The 16,619-nt window shown below is 47.0% G+C and overlaps 1 protein-coding gene and 1 long non-coding RNA gene across 3 annotated transcripts; both read left to right on the top strand.

Annotated features, from left to right (window-relative positions):
- Positions 1-1,118: 1,118 nt before the first annotated feature.
- On the top strand, positions 1,119-12,975 carry LOC139767409 (uncharacterized). Of its 2 annotated transcripts, none has more exons than XM_071696769.1 (3): positions 1,119-1,253; positions 8,544-9,819; positions 12,431-12,975. In XM_071696769.1, exons 2-3 carry the CDS (start codon positions 8,545-8,547, stop codon positions 12,629-12,631), a joined length of 1,476 nt encoding a protein of 491 aa, XP_071552870.1. In that variant the 5' UTR covers positions 1,119-1,253; position 8,544; the 3' UTR covers positions 12,632-12,975. The 2 variants fall into 2 exon arrangements, with proteins under 2 accessions (XP_071552870.1, XP_071552860.1); XM_071696759.1 differs by having other exon boundaries at positions 1,134-1,401.
- Positions 12,976-13,263: 288 nt separating this feature from the next.
- Positions 13,264-15,066, top strand: LOC139764573 (uncharacterized). Its single transcript, XR_011716406.1, has 2 exons — positions 13,264-14,323; positions 14,405-15,066. It is a non-coding gene; the product is annotated as an uncharacterized lncRNA (long non-coding RNA).
- Positions 15,067-16,619: the final 1,553 nt, after the last annotated feature.

The raw sequence follows: 16,619 nt of genomic DNA, 5'->3' as shown, positions 1-16,619 counted from the left end.
CTTGGTAATTCATTGTAAAGAAAATGTTGTTGCAATATCTTCAGTCACCGTAATATAGTACAAGAGGTCATGCTTGAGATAGAATGTTAGTAACGTTGGAAACGTTTCTGATCAACGAGCGAGCCATATTGCAACAAGGGTCGTATAGTCGTGCGTGAGGATCGTACCGTCGTGCTCACGGGTCGTACCGTTTTGTTCCAGGGTTATACTGTCATGCAGAAGGGTCGTGCCATCGTGTTCAAGGGATGTACCGTCGTGTTCACAGGTCGTACCTTCGTGCTCACAGGTCATACCTTCGTGCTCAAAGGTCGTACCGTCGTGATCACAGGTCGTACCGTCGTGCTCAAGGGTTGTACTGTCATGCTCAAGGGTCGTACCGTCGTGTTCAAGGGTCGTACCGTCGTGCTCACAGGTCATACCTTCGTGCTCAAAGGTCGTACCGTCGTGATCACAGGTCGTACCGTCGTGCTCAAGGGTTGTACTGTCATGCTCAAGGGTCGTACCGTCGTGTTCAAGGGTCGTACCGTCGTGCTCACAGGTCATACCTTCGTGCTCAAAGGTCGTACCGTCGTGATCACAGGTCGTACCGTCGTGCTCAAGGGTCGTACCGTCGAGCACAAGGATAGTACCGTCGTGATCAAGGGTAGTACCTTCGAGTTCAAGGGTCGTACCGTCGTGCTCAAGGGTCGTATCGTCGTGCTCAGGGGTCATTTGGTTCCATCATCAGTTGGATGGTTGGCACACCACCGCAGATGGCAACTTCTAGATCCTTCCTCCTGTATCAACGCCTTCGTCATCGTTCATAATCTGGGGAGAAAACATCCATCGAACCGTTTATCATTTTTATACATCGTGGCTTCGGTAGACACTACGGCAAGGAACACATTAACGACCCCTGCACTATAAATGTTTATCATATGGCGTTGATCGAAGATTTCCCAGATTAACGCTCCCATTAATCAATTTTGTCAATGCAAATGTCTATACATTAGTCTTACTTGTTTCCACAGAATAGCTAGGATTTTACGAATCTATTAAAGGAAAGTAGTAGCTACACTGTAGTTATCCTTAAAAATTTGCGTTTCTTCTCCGTTTTCTTTGGTGACGTATCGATCGGCAGCGAACCCAAGGGTCGGGTGTCGTCTGCTGCGATCAGCTGGTTGTGTTTACAAGTGGAGGAGCCCCATGTGGATGGCCCAGACTTGGATACGGAGATGAAGAAGTGGATTAGGATTCTCAGAATATCTTTATAGGTAATATAGCACCCGTCAAGGCTGTGTGTCCCCAGAATATGTGACAGCTTCGTGCTTAGACGATGTGCGGACGCGTTGTGTTGCGGGAGGGCCAGCCTAACATATGTTATGTGTGCAAGACGATATGTTAATTTTCAGCAAGTGAAAGGTATTGTCATATGCTTATGTTTTATGAATAATTTGATATGTATATAGGTACATATATGCTTTAGGTTATACTAAGGTTTAGTAGACTATATGGAGAATATACTCTTGGTCACTAGACTCATTATTACTTAGTCATCCACCTCGATGGCAAATGAGGGTTTAAATGAACCAACATTCACTGACCAGGACGACAGTGTCAGGTGGTGGGGCTAGTGTCAGTCACTGCCCATGTCCACGGTGCCAGAAGTGGGTTCTCTAAGTGTCACTGTTGACTGTAGTGTTCGAAAATGAAACGAGGTTTATACTTAGGCTGTCTGGAGAGGCGAGACGTGGGGGAATCAGATACAGGCAGATTAGAAGTAAATAAACAAACGAGTTTTTAAATCTGTCTGCTGACATAAGTTCACCTTCTGTGCAACACATATAAAGCATGTCTTATCTAAATGATTTTTTTTTTTTGTTCAAGAATGAAAAAGTCTTCATAGTAGGAGTACTTGTACAGTAGAAATTTATTGTTGTATTTTTCGCAGGGAGGATCGGGTGTATCTGGGGATCATGTCTCCAGACTTTCGTAGGGTCGAGGAAAAAAAAAAAAGCGAAACTAAGTCTAGTTCCAATGTTTGCTCTACACTGTTTATTTCATGTTAACAATTAAGGAAGACCTGGAAGTTAAGATATATAATTGTTTATTGTGAACTGTTGTTAGTTCTTTGCTGCTAACATTATGGCTTAGAACTCAAGGTACTTGTTATCCCCGGAACCAGAGAGCATGTCAGGTGGAAGGATCGAATTGAGGGGAAAAAAAAATGTCATGATTAGGCCCCCTCGGACAAAAAACCCTCCAGAACGAAAGTCATACAAAAAAAGAATTGCCCTCGTTTGAATTGTGAGTTTTGTGTAGTGCCAGCTCGTCCTCCGGCACGGTCTGTAATCCCGTCAACAAACATCTCCACATGACAGTTTATCACCAACGGGAAGCACTGTCACCAGTACATACACTGTCCTTGTAAGACGGTCTTAATGGTCCAATTGCCAGTTGGTGGTTTAGATGGCGCTGTGGGACTGATTGATAATACCGGCGGTCCTGACACCTGGCACATGGGGGCTGTCTCCCACCCCGCCCCGTCCCGCACCTGCCGCGCCGCCCCGCCCCGTCCCGCACCTGCCCCGCCTCAGTAGTGCCAGGTCGGGCCGCTGGTATACCATGCTGCGTTAAGATGTGCCATAGTAGGGATGGTTTGGTAGATGACGCCCCACGCGTGTGGAACACCCTCCCCCGTGCAGTATAAGTAACTACCTAATTACGCACGCACGTGCACACACACACACACACACACACACACACACCAGCCTAAGCCAGGTACCCATTTATCGCCTATCCCTGAGGAGAGGGTGAACACCTGGGTTGGGTGTGGGCCTACTTCCGCGTCTGGGATTCATGAACGTCCCACCCAAGGAGGGCCTTTGGTGACTCATAGTCACTATCGCTAACCATTGCACCACGAAGGCTATGTGTGTGTGTGTGTGTGTGTGTGTGTGTGTGTGTGTGTGTGTGTGTGTGTGTGTGTTTATTTCTGCTGTTGGGAAGGAAGTATGACGTTGGTGAGGCCCTGTTTCTTGAGCAATCTATTTTATATATCTTTTTAATTTTCTGTGTGTTGTCTCATTAACCATGTCTTGATGTAGTTATTTCCATTGATCCACCAGTCTTATACTGTGAAAATGCTTATTCAGTACTTTTTAACATTTCATATTAAGTTTCATGCTATAACCTCTGGTTTACTTTCTGTCTCACAGATCGGTTGGAAAACAAAGTTTGTGTACAGGTCACCTTTCACTGTTGTTTTCTTACAGGGTGGACGAATTTAAGGCCTCTAGCCTTTCCCTGTAACTCATTCTCCTAATTCTAGCACCGTCTTTGTTGCCTTCCTGTAGACCTTCTCTCTTTGCTCTTTCTGCTTCGTCAGGTGCGATGGCCAACCTTGAGACGCATAATATTCTAGATTTCGTCTGTTGCATGATGTGAATGGCTTGATGAATATTTCCATATCCCAGGGCGAACTTCAGCGTAAGTTATGATATTTCCCAGCAGACAGACGGTCATAAATGTTCTCTTAATGTGGGACTCTGGCGGCGGGTTTGGGGACCATGTTTACTCCCATGCCTCTCCCACACACACAGGGTAAAGTAACATATTTCCTGTTAGATAATATCAATTTCGAAGCCCTCCTCCACTGTAACCCATCCTGATAACTCTGCACTTTACTCCATACATGATTTCATCACCCAAATATCAGACTTGACTCCGGAGTTTGTCTATAGGTCCCAGTGCCACTGGCTTTTTAGATTCCTCATGACCTTTGCGTCGTCTGCAAACATATACACACTGAGCCTTCCCTTTTGTCGAACACCGAACTCACTAGAAATATGAGAAGTTCGTTACGCAGGACCTCTCTCTCAAATCGGTTATATTTTTTCAACTAGGAAATATATTATCTGCAGGGAATCATTCCTTTGCTTTCTAATTATCTTTTCCAATGCCTTACAGACCACACGAGTCCATTGTCTGGATGTGTGTTGTTTAACTAACAATTAAATCTAGATGAAGAAATTGGAAAGTTATATGTTTGTCCAGCTTTATCCACAATATTCTTTTCGAAGTTCCTGTGTTCTTCCCTTCTCATCTTGCTGTAATCGTCCCTTGTTCTTCACCTTGCAAGTGCTGGCTAGGCTGGAGTGCCACCAGTATCTCCTCACAGCTCATCTCGGACCTATAGGGAGTTTGTATAACATCAGAACAGTTAGGTAGGCTGTGCTTGCTGACAGATAGTTAGGCTGTTCTTACTGACGGTTAGGTAGGCTGTGCTTGCTGACAATTAGGTAGGCTGTGCTTCCTGATAGTTAGGTAGGCTGTGCTTGCTGATAGTTAGGTAGGCTGTGCTTGCTGACAATTAGGTAGGCTGTGCTTTCTGATAGTTAGGTAGGCTGTGCTTGCTGATAGTTAGGTAGGCTGTGCTTGCTGACAATTAGGTAGGCTGTGCTTGCTGACAGTTAGTTAGGCTGTTCTTACTGACGGTTAGGTAGGCTGTGCTTGCTGACAATTAGGTAGGCTGTGCTTCCTGATAGTTAGGTAGGCTGTGCTTGCTGATAGTTAGGTAGGCTGTGCTTGCTGACAATTAGGTAGGCTGTGCTTGCTGACAATTAGGTAGGCTGTGCTTGCTAACAGTTAGGTAGGCTGTGCATGCTGACAATTAGGTAGGCTATGCTTGCTGACAGTTAGGTAGGCTGTGCTTGCTGACAATTAGGTAGGCTGTGCTTGCTGACGGTTAGGTAGGCTGTGCTTGCTGACAGTTAGGTAGGCTGTGCTTGCTGTCAGTTAGGTAGGCTGTGCTTGCTGACAGTTAGGTAGGCTGTGCTTGCTGACAATTAGGTAGGCTGTGCTTGCTGACGGTTAGGTAGGCTGTGCCTGTGATAGTTAGGTATGCTGTGCTTGCTGATAGTTAGGTAGGCTATGCTTGCTGACAATCAGGTAGGCTGTGCTTGCTGACAGTTAAGTAGGTGGGCTGTGCTTGCTGACAGTTAAGTAGGTAGGCTGTGCTTGCTGATAGTTTCCCATATTACATGGTCTTTCAAGGGCCCAGCATCAACCATTGTTACCCCAGTAACTGTCGCTCATGTGTCTCTGAGGAGAGTCTGACCTGCGTACCTCACCTCCTCCCCTCTCTCCTTCCCTCCTGATGTGCGTCTCTTAGGGAGTGATTACATGTTTGTGATTACGTGTTCGTACTGTACTGGGAGGGAGTTTCACATCCGCGGGGCCCCATCGCTTAAACACACTCTACTACCATACAATCTCCAGAATTTATGTGTACTGTCTACATTAACCAGGCCTTCAGTTAGTCTATTCCATTTATTCGCCACTCATGTACTATAAAAGTATTTCTTGTCACAAGTTTCTTATTTGATTTCATGTTATGTCTTCTGGATGGTCTGCCCTTGATTCTTTCAAAGTACTGTCCACTTTCCATTTTGTCGATCTCTTTAAAAAAAAAAAAATAAAGGCTATGATCAGGTCACCCCTCAGTCGTCTCTCTCCCCCAAGGTGTGCAAATTTAAACCCTCCACCCTTTCCCTTATAGCTTAGCTCTTTTAATCCTGGTACCAACTTTGTTGCCCTTCTCTGGACTTTCTCTATGAGTTCTTTATGCTTCTTCAGCATATTCCAGTTATGGCCTTATGTCGGATATGAATAGTTTGCTAAATATTTCATCACCCATACAAACACTCGACAGCTATTCTGATATTTGCCAGCGGACAGTTTGTCTCCTGTACAATGTATTCTCCGAATGTGGTACTCTAGTGACAGGTTATGGACGATGTCGACTCCCAAGTCCCTCTCACACACAGAATCCTGAAGCTTATTTCCAGCTTGGTGGTAATCATATTGAGGTTGTCTTTCGCTTTGTCCCATCCTCATTACATTTCCTCGGGTTGAATTTCCATCATCCACGTTTCAGACCAATTTTGGGGTCTGTTTAGGTCATTTTGTAAGCTGACGCATTCTTTCTCGCTTTTCACTTCCCTCGTGATCTTTGCATCATCTGAGCACATTTGGATAAGATTTCATACCTTCAGTCAAGTTATTTAACATAGATCAAGGAGAGTAATGGTCCCAGAACCAAACCCTGTGGCACTCCGCTGGACGCCTCAACCCCATTTGGGAAAGGCTCCTCGAACATGCGTCAGAGAATGTTGTAGGTTGGTCGACCATCCAGTGAGATTTGCATCAGCGTGTGGCACGATTATCCTCTGCATGATCTCTGGACTCCAATGTTGTGACATTTACTGGTCGTCCTTTTCCGTCCGTGGACACCAGGTCTGTTCCTACTGTCCCCGTGTGCCTTCTTGGTCTCTTCTGGCTCTATTGATTTCACCTTGAACTCTAATCTATCATCATTGTCTGATTTATTTTTCTAATTTCTTCCTTGGGCTAATATTTTCTACGTTATCAAAGCTCTGTTAGATTTTTTTCACGAGATGCAAGTCTCCTGTCTCCTCAACATAGCACGGTTACTGTGCTCTATTTAAAGAGGAATATCGACTGGTCTTTCCTGTCTGGTCTGCCTGTATTCTTGTGTTCCTCTCGTCAGGTCTTGTTCCTCGGATCGTGCCACGTCTGCTGCGCCACGTCTGCTGCCACTGAGAACTCTGCCAACCTGATTTCCCTTTGATCCACCTTCTCCTCCCGTGGTTATTGATCTGTGATCTTCTCCCAGTTTGAACGTCATCACAAATGTGTATGTCTCGTTTCACTATTTCAACGATAGCGTCACAACTTGTCGCTGAGCAGCTCTCTCACCTTACTGTCATCCACGTTCAGTAGTTGCTGTTATTCTGTGGTGTTTCTGTTGCCTCCGTATATCCCTCACTGCTGCCCTGCTCACTTTCTTGTAGAGATCCGTGAGGTTTGTAACACGTGCATCCATGTTGTTTTCTCTTTGAGCAGGTTTTCCTTTGGACGTTGTCATCCATCACCTTTCTGATCATCTCTGCCAGTGCTATATATATAGACCTTAGCGAAGAGACTGGTCGTCCGCAGTGTAGCACAGTCATGACTATGTATAAAACAGTTATGCCATTTGTCGTCCTCTTCCTTCATTCCCTTAGCACTGTGCTTTTCTCCAGCGACATGTGGAACGTTTCAAGTAACTCTCAGTGTATCTCCGTACTTCTGAAGCCGACATGGAGAAGCCTCATTACAGCCACCAGACTTACAGCATATGGATGAAGGCTCTGTAGTCATTTGGTTATGTGTTTTCTAGATACTTAACGCGATGGCCAAGCCTTCTTCCCCACTCAGGTTCACTGTTGTATGGGCTATTGCGTCTTCCACTGCGAAAAAGCTATATAACTATATGTTATTCGGTTCCTCGCATATTTTTACGTAATCCTACATACTGTTCCCTCTGAATGCCCTTGCCTGATTACCTGCTCTTGACAGTTTACTCGATGAATATACGTAATAGTCTTGGATCATCTCTTGCCTTATCCACATTTTGTTTTCTTTAGAGTTTCTCTGTTTCTCCATCCTCATCCTGCTATACTCATACCTTGTTATCATACTCTTCAGATACTGGTTGGCTGTAGCTTCACCTGTATCTTCACACTACATATCTAATCTTTTTCGCTTTTTGACAGTTTTGTACAACCACACACATGTTCTCCTATCCAAAATTTAATACGTCACATAATCTTCAAGAGCAATGACCTATTTCAACTTCTTTTCCCAATTTATATTGACATTTAGATTGTTAAATTGCATGGTTTATATAGTCATATTTCCTGGTTGAGTCTGGTTTAATTCCTGTTTTTATGCCTTCATTTACTGCAGTATCAAAATTAAGCATTACGTGATCACTTTTTATAATTGGTGTATTAGATATGATTTGCGTGTTGATGATGTATGTTTGTGTGTGTGTGTGTGTGTGTGTGTGTGTTTGTGTGTGTGTGTGTGTGTGTGTGTGTGTGTGTGTGTGTGTGTGTGTGTGTAAAAGGTTTAAAGACTGTGTGTGAGGATGAACTTAGTTTGGTGAGGGTGAGGATGTACTGGTGATGGCCTGTGGTGAAGGTGAGGGTGGAGTGAAGAAGGGTATAGTGAACACAAGATGATCCAAGTTGGGTGTTAGGTTAGGTCGACCAAAGACATTTGTATTCGAAATCGTTATGCTACTGTGTGTGAAGCTAAGATCCAGCTGTGATGGTGCCTGATTATATTGTGTTCAGTGACGTACTGATACAGCATGTGTGTGTGTGTGTGTGTGTGTGTGTGTGTGTGTGTGTGTGTGGAGGGGAGATAGAGTTGGATATCTTTGTCTGTGCGGGCAAGGGAACCCTATAGGGATGGTACACACACACACACACACACACACACACACACACACGTAGCGTTACCTGGAAAGTACGAGTGGGAGGTGGTACACACACACATGTAGCGTTGCATGGGAGGTAAGGTGGGAGCTGTGTGGGCGGGCGGTAGGTAGACAAGACAATACCAGGAGAGGGTTGTTGCGTCACACCTGTTGCTGTGTTGTAAACGTGTGTCATGGCTGCAGTGTTGAGCGTAGTGTTACTGTTGTATTGCAGGATGGTGGCGGTGCGGGGGCCGGAGCGCCTGGAGACCGGGGCGCTCTGTGCCTGGTTGCGTGCCTTGGATGCGGCTGTCGGCCGAGGGGAAGGCGTGCGTGCCCCGCTGATGGCTCCGCCGGCGATATTGGCAGCCGCGCTAAGCCAGGGAGCAACGGGGCTGCGGGAAGCTGTGTTGGCACGGCTGGCGGTGGCTGCCGTTACCGCCGGCGTCAGCCGCCTGGAGGTCCACCTCGAGCACCCGACTCTCATAGAGGCCCTGCTAGAGTCGCTGAGTGCCCACCCTGGCCACATCACCAGCCTGACGCTGACGTTGGGGCCTCGCACCGCACTGGGCGGCAACCTGTCCGAAGCTCTGCGAGGCATGACCGCCCTGACCAGCCTCACCCTCACTCCTGCAGCCACGGACGCTCACCTGGCCGCCCTGGCCGATGCTTCCCCGCCCTTAGACTTCCTGGACGTGGCCTACTGCCCCGCCGTCACGGACAGCGGGGTGCGTGCACTGCTAGGCGTGAGCGAGGAGCCACGGACGGTAAGGGAAGTGATACGGTGTAGTGGGGAGGGCGTGAGGCAGAGACCCGCCGCCACGCTGCACACCATCAACCTGTGGGGCACGGGCGTTACCACCCGTGGCTGCGTCCTCTTGCTCTCCGCCTGCCCTGACCTGGCCGCCCTCACTTGCCGATGGTCGGGCGAGGCGCTGGACCTGCTGGTGCGTGGAGGGCGGGCCACACCCCTCGCTCTCTCCCAGCTGCTACTCTCTGAAACCAACTTACCGCCGCTCTCAGCAGTTGCCGCCCTCTGCCCTCACCTGACGTCGCTGGTGGCCCGCCGGCCCACGGAGGCCCTGGGCGTGGGGCAGGTGCTGGGGGCGGCGGCCTCCCTCACGGCCCTCACGCTGCTACAGTTCCAGCCAGATCCACAGGAGTGGCTCCCGAAGGTGCCGGTGCCACACCTCACCTATCTCCACCTGTCGCTGCTCGAACCCCGCCCCGTTCACTTGGCGCACCTCGCCCGCGACTGCCCCGGACTCACCCACCTCTACTTGGAGGGCGTCACGCCCACGCTGCCGCTTCCAGCCCCGCCCACGCCCACCTCACGCCTGCAGAGTCTGCGGCTGGTCACGCCGCCCACCATGAGCCACGTCATAGAGCCCGAGGTGGTAGTGTGGGCGCTAGTGTGGGCGGCCGACGCTTCCAGCTTGGACTTCGGCTCATGCAAGGACCTCGCCGACCAGCACCTGGCCCAGGCCCTGACTCGCGGCGCCCTCAAGCAGGTAAACTCTCCCATTGACTCGAGTAAACTAAGGGGACGACTGGTAAACCAACTGACGACCCTCAACAGAGTGTGACGTCTGTGACACACAGTGACTGGCGACACGTTATATACCGACCTTCCTGACGTGTGACGCAGGTCAAGTGTCGCCTTATGACACCTTACCCACTCCTGATGGTGCACCAACAGGTGCACCGTTCACCAGGGTATTCCCTCCTGCAAGATCTGTAGGGATCTATCACACCAACAAGATTCTGTCACCTGATGGATCTGTTAGAGGCAGAATCATGATGACTGTATTAGAGGCAGACTGTCTCCTGATGACTCTGTCAGAGGCAGACTGTCTCCTGATGACTCTGTCAGAGGCAGACTGTCCCCTGATGACTCTGTCAGAGGCAGACTGTCTCCTGATGACTCTGTCAGAGGCAGACTGTCCCCTGATGACTCTGTCAGAGGCAGACTGTCCCCTGATGACTCTGTCAGGGGCAGACCGTCCCATGATGACTTACACAGACAGACTTTTTACCAGTGACTCGTCCATGTATTGTCTTCTGTTGAGCCACAAGTAACTCTTCCTCACCAACAGATCAGTATAATGTTGTCAGAGGCAGCGTCAGTACACACCAGTGATCAGTTTCACCATAATTGATACAGAATCTTGTAATAACATTCATTATGTAAAACCATCAGACATCGTATGTAGCATTGGTACTGTTGGTGGTCATGGGTTTCTACCGTGGGACGTGTGATTTCATTTACTGGGGTCGCCAGTCATCCTCATTTTCTTTCCCAAGATCATCCTCATTTTCTTCCCCAAATCATCTTCAGTTTCTTTCTCAAGATCATCCTCATATTCTTTCTATAGATCATCCTCATTTTCTTTCCCAAGATTATCCTCATTTACTTTCCCAAGATCATCCTCATTTTCTTCCCCAAATCATCTTCAGTTTCTTTCTCTAGATCATCCTCATTTACTTTCCCAAGATCATCCTCATTTTCTTTCCCAAGATCATCCTCATTTACTTTCCCAAGATCATCCTCATTTACTTTCCCAAGATCATCCTCATTTTCTTCCCAAATCATCTTCAGTTTCTTTCTCTAGATCATCCTCATTTACTTTCCCAAGATCATCCTCATTTTCTTTCCCAAGATCATTTTCATTTTCTTTCCCTCCACTTCTTTTTCTCGTTTTCCTTTCCTCCCAGCGTGAAGAACAGTAAAGAAATCTTCGTATATGTTCAGAGTAAGAAGGATAATCTTAAGGATGCAATTGGTCCGTTACCTTGACCATGATGATGTCACCTTACCAAACGATGACAATTAATTGGCTTCGTCACTAGAGATATAGTACGAGAAAGTGTTTACTGCTGAAGAATTTCCAAGCACACCAGAGACACACAAAGACCGTATACCCAGGAAGTGATCATGAAAACTTAGACTTACACGACATACAGAAGGATGAGGTACATAGATGTTAGGAAATCAGTCACATAAGTCAGCTGGTCCTGGTGACCTCTTGCACAAATTAGTGACTGAGTCATCTTAAGTACTCTGATATCATTCTTCCTGATGACTGAAATGTTCAACACCTCTACTGCAGGAAGGAGAAGTGCCCAGCGACTGGACGTTCCTTAGTTTAACACTAGTATAATAATGAAGGAAAAAAAACCCGAATATATGAAATGCGCTTCAGTGCTAGATGTTGAGTAAGATGTTAGATACAGTGATCAGGAAAAGAAGCTAATTGATGATGATCATCATCATTATGGCCTCCTAAACTAAAGATCATCTGTAACGAATTTCATAGGATTGTTTTAGCCTCATAGATGATGTCTGGGATTGCATTATACCCTGAGATGTTATGTACTAAGACATCCCAAAACCTTTCGTTAAAAAAGACCATATAAAAGAGGTCAGGTAGAATGATGATAATGATATCAAGTCAGAAGGAAGGAAGATGTAATGCAAATGTGGGAAGAACTTTCTGTCGCAGATGTTATAGAATATTCTATAGTGCTAATCATCAGATATTATCAAAGCAAAGACTATCAGTGCATTTGAATCACTTCTTGAGACAGTGCTATTGATTGTCCAGTGAGTAATGGTGTTTAAGAACGACACTGTGATATATGTGAGCATCAGTTCTCGACAGATTAGCGGGTCGAGTCCTTTATCCCCACATTTTCTGAGGGTTGTAAGTAGATTAGAATTTGTTTTCCATCCCTCCTTCCATATAGAAGTTTATATCATAATTTACTCTGTCTGGAGTATATGATTGTCTGGCGTGCTGAGGCGATGGGCTGGGAGAAGCGCTCTGCTTTACTGTTCTGTTTCCATGTGTTTACGTAGGTTAGGAATTTATATGATGCTGTTACGGTCAAGCAGGTAACCTCGTCATAGAACATCAGGTTTTCTCTTATCTCTTATCATTGTGATTCATTTCCCTCATTTTTCTATATTCTTCCCCCGCCTCTCCCATTCATGCTGCCTGTCTCATCCATCCCCTCCCTCACTGCTCACCTCATACCTTCACTCGTCGTCTGACTTCACCACCCGGCTCAGCATCAGAAGGCCAAACCCCCACCTCCCTAGTCTCTCCGTCTGTGCTGCAGGTGGAGGACCTGCGGCTCTCGGGGGCGGCGCACGTCACCGACGCTGCCATCGACGACCTGCTGGCGGCGTGTCCCCGCCTCCGTCGCCTGGCCCTCAAGATGCTGCCCAAGGAACGTCTGGCTGAACTCGAGACCCTCAAGCTCAAGATCAGGAACCAGAACCTGGACCTCGACCTCATCACCTACGGGTGGAAGTTCTGAAAGATCGAATGCAACTCCGGTGACCCCAAACCTATCATTCTGGAAGGTTTTTTTTTTTAGCTGAGGTTGTGAGCAGTTCTTTTGTGGAGTTCCTATATATATCTTTCCAATTGTAATATTTCTAAGGGTTTACAAAGTAATTCTTAGAAAGATATCTTGGAAGCTGGTGAAAGTTCAGTCAGTCATGGATTTTATTGATGTATATTTGATTTTCTATTTTTTTCAGACTCTGTGTTAGTGGTAGTAGCTGTAGTAGATGAATTATTTGATCTGATAATTACTGGAGAAATTGATTATATATATATATATATATATATATATATATATATATATATATATATATATATATATATATATATATATATATATATAATATTCCTATGAGTCCACGGGGAAAATGAAACACGTTAAGTTCCCAAGTGCACTTTCGTGTAATAATCACATCATCAGGGGAGACACAAGAGAGAAATATAAGTCAGTTGATATACATCGAAGAGACGAAGTTAGGACACCATTTGGTAAACAATCGCATGTTTACCAAATGGCGTCCTAGCTTCGTCTCTTCGATGTATATCAACTGACTTATATTTCTCTCTTGTGTCTCCCCTGATGATGTGATTATTACACGAAAGTGCACTTGGGAAATTATCGTGTTTCATTTTCCCTGTGGATTCATAGGAATATATATATATATATATATATATATATATATATATATATATATATATATATATATATATATATATATATATATATATATATATATATTTATTTCCTACTGAAGCGAGTGTGTTGCCAGCGTTATGTCTCACGGAGAAACGAAACGCACAAAGATAGAGCCAGCAGCTATGGCCACCAGCGGAGGAACTCAGCTGGACGACTGTGGAGGTGACCTGAGCCTTGTATACTGGTGGTGAGGCAGGTGTGTGTCATGCCTGGCCTCATGTATACTGGTAGTGAGGCAGGTGTGTGTTATGCCTGGCCTCATGTATACTGGTGGTGAGGCAGGTATGTGTCATACCTGGCCACATGTATACTAGCAGTGAGGTGTGTGTCATGCCTGGCCTCATGTATACTGGTGGTGAGGCAGGTATGTGTCATGCCTGGCCACATGTATACTGGTGGTGAGGCAGGTGTGTGTCATGCTTGGCCACATGTATACTGGTGGTGAGGCAGGTGTGTGTCATGCTTGGACAAATGTATGATGGTGGTGATGCAGGTGTGTGCCATCCCTGGCCACATGTATACTGGTGGTGAGGCAGGTGTGTGTCATGCCTGGCCTCATGTATACTGGTGGTGAGGTAGGTGTGTGTCATGCCTGGCCACATGTATACTGGTGGTGAGGCAGGTGTGTGTCATGCCTGGCCTCATGTATACTGGTGGTGAGGCAGGTGTGTGTCATGCCTGGCCTTATGTATACTGGTGGTGAGGCAGGTGTGTGTCATGCCTGGCCTTATGTATACTGGTGGTGAGGCAGGTGTGTGTCATGACTGGCCACATGTATACTGGTGGTGAGGCAGGTGTGTGTCGTGCTTGGCCACATGTATACTGGTGGTGATGCAGGTGTATATCATGCCTGGCCACATGTATACTGGTGGTGAGGCAGGTGTGTGTCGTGCTTGGCCACATGTATACTGGTGGTGATGCAGGTGTATATCATGCCTGGCCACATGTATACTGGTGGTAGGGCAGGTGTGTGTCATCCCTGGCCACATGTATACTGGTGGTGATGCAGGTGTATATCATGCCTGGCCACATGTATACTGGGGGCAGGTGTGTGTCATCCCTGGCCACATGTACCCTATATCAGATGTGTACATGTGTCCACGTCCATTAGGTTTCCCATCACCACAAGATGGAGTGTTGATGAAGGGGACACGACCAGGTTCTGGTCGCTTGTTAATAGTCCTGGTTGGGTATTGGGTGAGGCTGGTCGCGTGGAACGTGATGCCTTGGGTGAGGCAGAGCATCACCTGGCTGTGTGTGTGTGTGTGTGTGTGTGTGTGTGTGTGTGTGTGTGTATTCCACCAACAGTGTCTTTACATCTTGTAGTTTTATGGTTAGCCAAATTCATCTCCTTTTGGGTGTTTCACGTCTCATTATGTATTTTGTCAGATCTGATATCAATTTTACTCGTGATATGTCTGTATGTCTGTATGTACGTGTCTACGTCTTCACCTGTGTCATGTATCACTTAAGACAGTCAGCACAAGGCCTCCCCTGATACCATGGCTACACCGAGCCTACCGTCGCGGAGTGTTGCCGCCTCCCTGCGTGTGTTCCTCCTACTGTGTCACACATGTGTTCAAAAGTTCCAGCTCGGTGCACGGTGTCAGGTGTCACCCACACCTCAGGGCAACAGACGATGAGAGAGAGAGAGAGAGAGAGAGAGAGAGAGAGAGAGAGAGAGAGAGAGAGAGAGAGAGAGAGAGAGAGAGAGTGTAATACGATTAGTGAAGAGCTGGTCCATATTTGCCATTAAAGATATTGTTACTTCTTTCTCCTCTCTTGCTCCGTGTGGTAGACATATACAGATGCTGTACCACGTGCCCCTGGTGTGTGTGTGTGTGTGTGTGTGTGTGTGTGTGTGTGTGTGTGTGTGTCTCTCTCTCTCTTAGCTGTGTTAGAGCCAGGTGTTGGGCGAGAGCTGGCCGCGCCACAGGTGACGGCACCAGAGCCTCTCACACTGTACCAGTGTATTACTGTCTTGTAAACATTCTTCCTCAATACATTCATAGAAAAAAAAGAGAGACGTTTGTGTTCTTTGAAATACCTACCCATGCAGATATGTGCCTCTGTAACACATGTGTTGGACATATCTATAACACCTGTGATAGACATGTGCATAGTTTGTGTCTACATGTAGCAGCCGTACCATCTGATGGGGTCTTTACGTAGTTTATTTGTTGTCTGGATATAGTGAGCATCGTGACCCATGACGCTATCAGGTCATCCTGTAGTCATCCTGTACCCTCCTGGGTCATGATGACGACAGGTCACCCTGTACCCTCCCTAGGTCATGAGGACGACAGGTCACCCTGTACCCTCCTTGGGTCATGAGGACGACAGGTCATCGTGTACCCTCGTGAGTTGGGGAGGACGATGGGTCTTCATGTACTCCGCTGGGTCGTGAGGACCAGTGTGAGCACAACAAAACTAATTGGTATCATGTTACACACCAGTATACTCCACACTGCTCAGCTACACCAACTTTACTTATCCCTGCCCTTACCACAACCAGTTGTAGCCCGCCCTGCCTAAAGTACCCCCATGTAGATTCTTCTCAGCCCCCTTCTACACATCGTTGTTCTCCACTTTGCCCCATCATCACCCATCTATATTCCACTCTGGCTCACGCACACCGAATCATAACCCACACTGCTCCATCTACACCCAGTCATACTCCACCTTACCCCGACTACACGCAGTTATACTCCACACTGCTCCAGTTACACCTAGTTCACTCCAATCTGCCTCATATACACCTAGTTATACTCACTAGTGCCACCACCTCGCTCAGCTATACTGCTTACTACCCCAGCTCCATCCAGCTATGCTCTCCATTGCCCCATTTCCATCAGGTTCTAATCCTTAATGCCCCAACCACCCTACCCTAGCCACACCCCATCTCCATCATGTTATAATCCACACGGGCCATCACCACCTCATTAGCCACTACACTAACCTTTACTCAGGCAGTTACCGTTCGTACTGCCTCATCTGTGTCTCATTCTCGTCTTTACTGCCCCATCAAGAGCCCTCCACACTTGCTCTCTACACAACAGCGTCGTATCGAAATCTTGTCACTCTTCTCTCAGCTCTGTTTACACCTTACCACCTCCCACACCACTGCAGTGGCAGCTTCTCCCTCTCTGCCTCCCTTCACCCTTCACAAGACTCACTTGCACATTCTCGTTCTCCACACCGTCCGTCTACTTATCAGTGTCCTTCAGAAACCTTATCAGTCTTCACGTACGCCTCGTCTACA

The sequence above is a fragment of the Panulirus ornatus genome, chromosome 4, assembly GCF_036320965.1.
Source record: "Panulirus ornatus isolate Po-2019 chromosome 4, ASM3632096v1, whole genome shotgun sequence".
Classification (NCBI taxonomy): Eukaryota; Metazoa; Arthropoda; class Malacostraca; order Decapoda; family Palinuridae; genus Panulirus; species Panulirus ornatus.
Note: the sequence above shows the minus strand (reverse complement) of the source record. Positions and strands in the feature narration are given on the sequence as shown.

Excerpts from the sequence above, each read along its gene's own strand:
- LOC139767409 (XM_071696769.1), top strand. The coding sequence starts at position 8,545 with ATGGTGGCGGTGCGGGGGCCGGAGCGCCTGGAGACCGGGGCGCTCTGT. Across the intron at positions 9,820-12,430 it reads CTCGCGGCGCCCTCAAGCAG|GTGGAGGACCTGCGGCTCTC; the intron begins GTAAACTCTCCC and ends TCTGTGCTGCAG.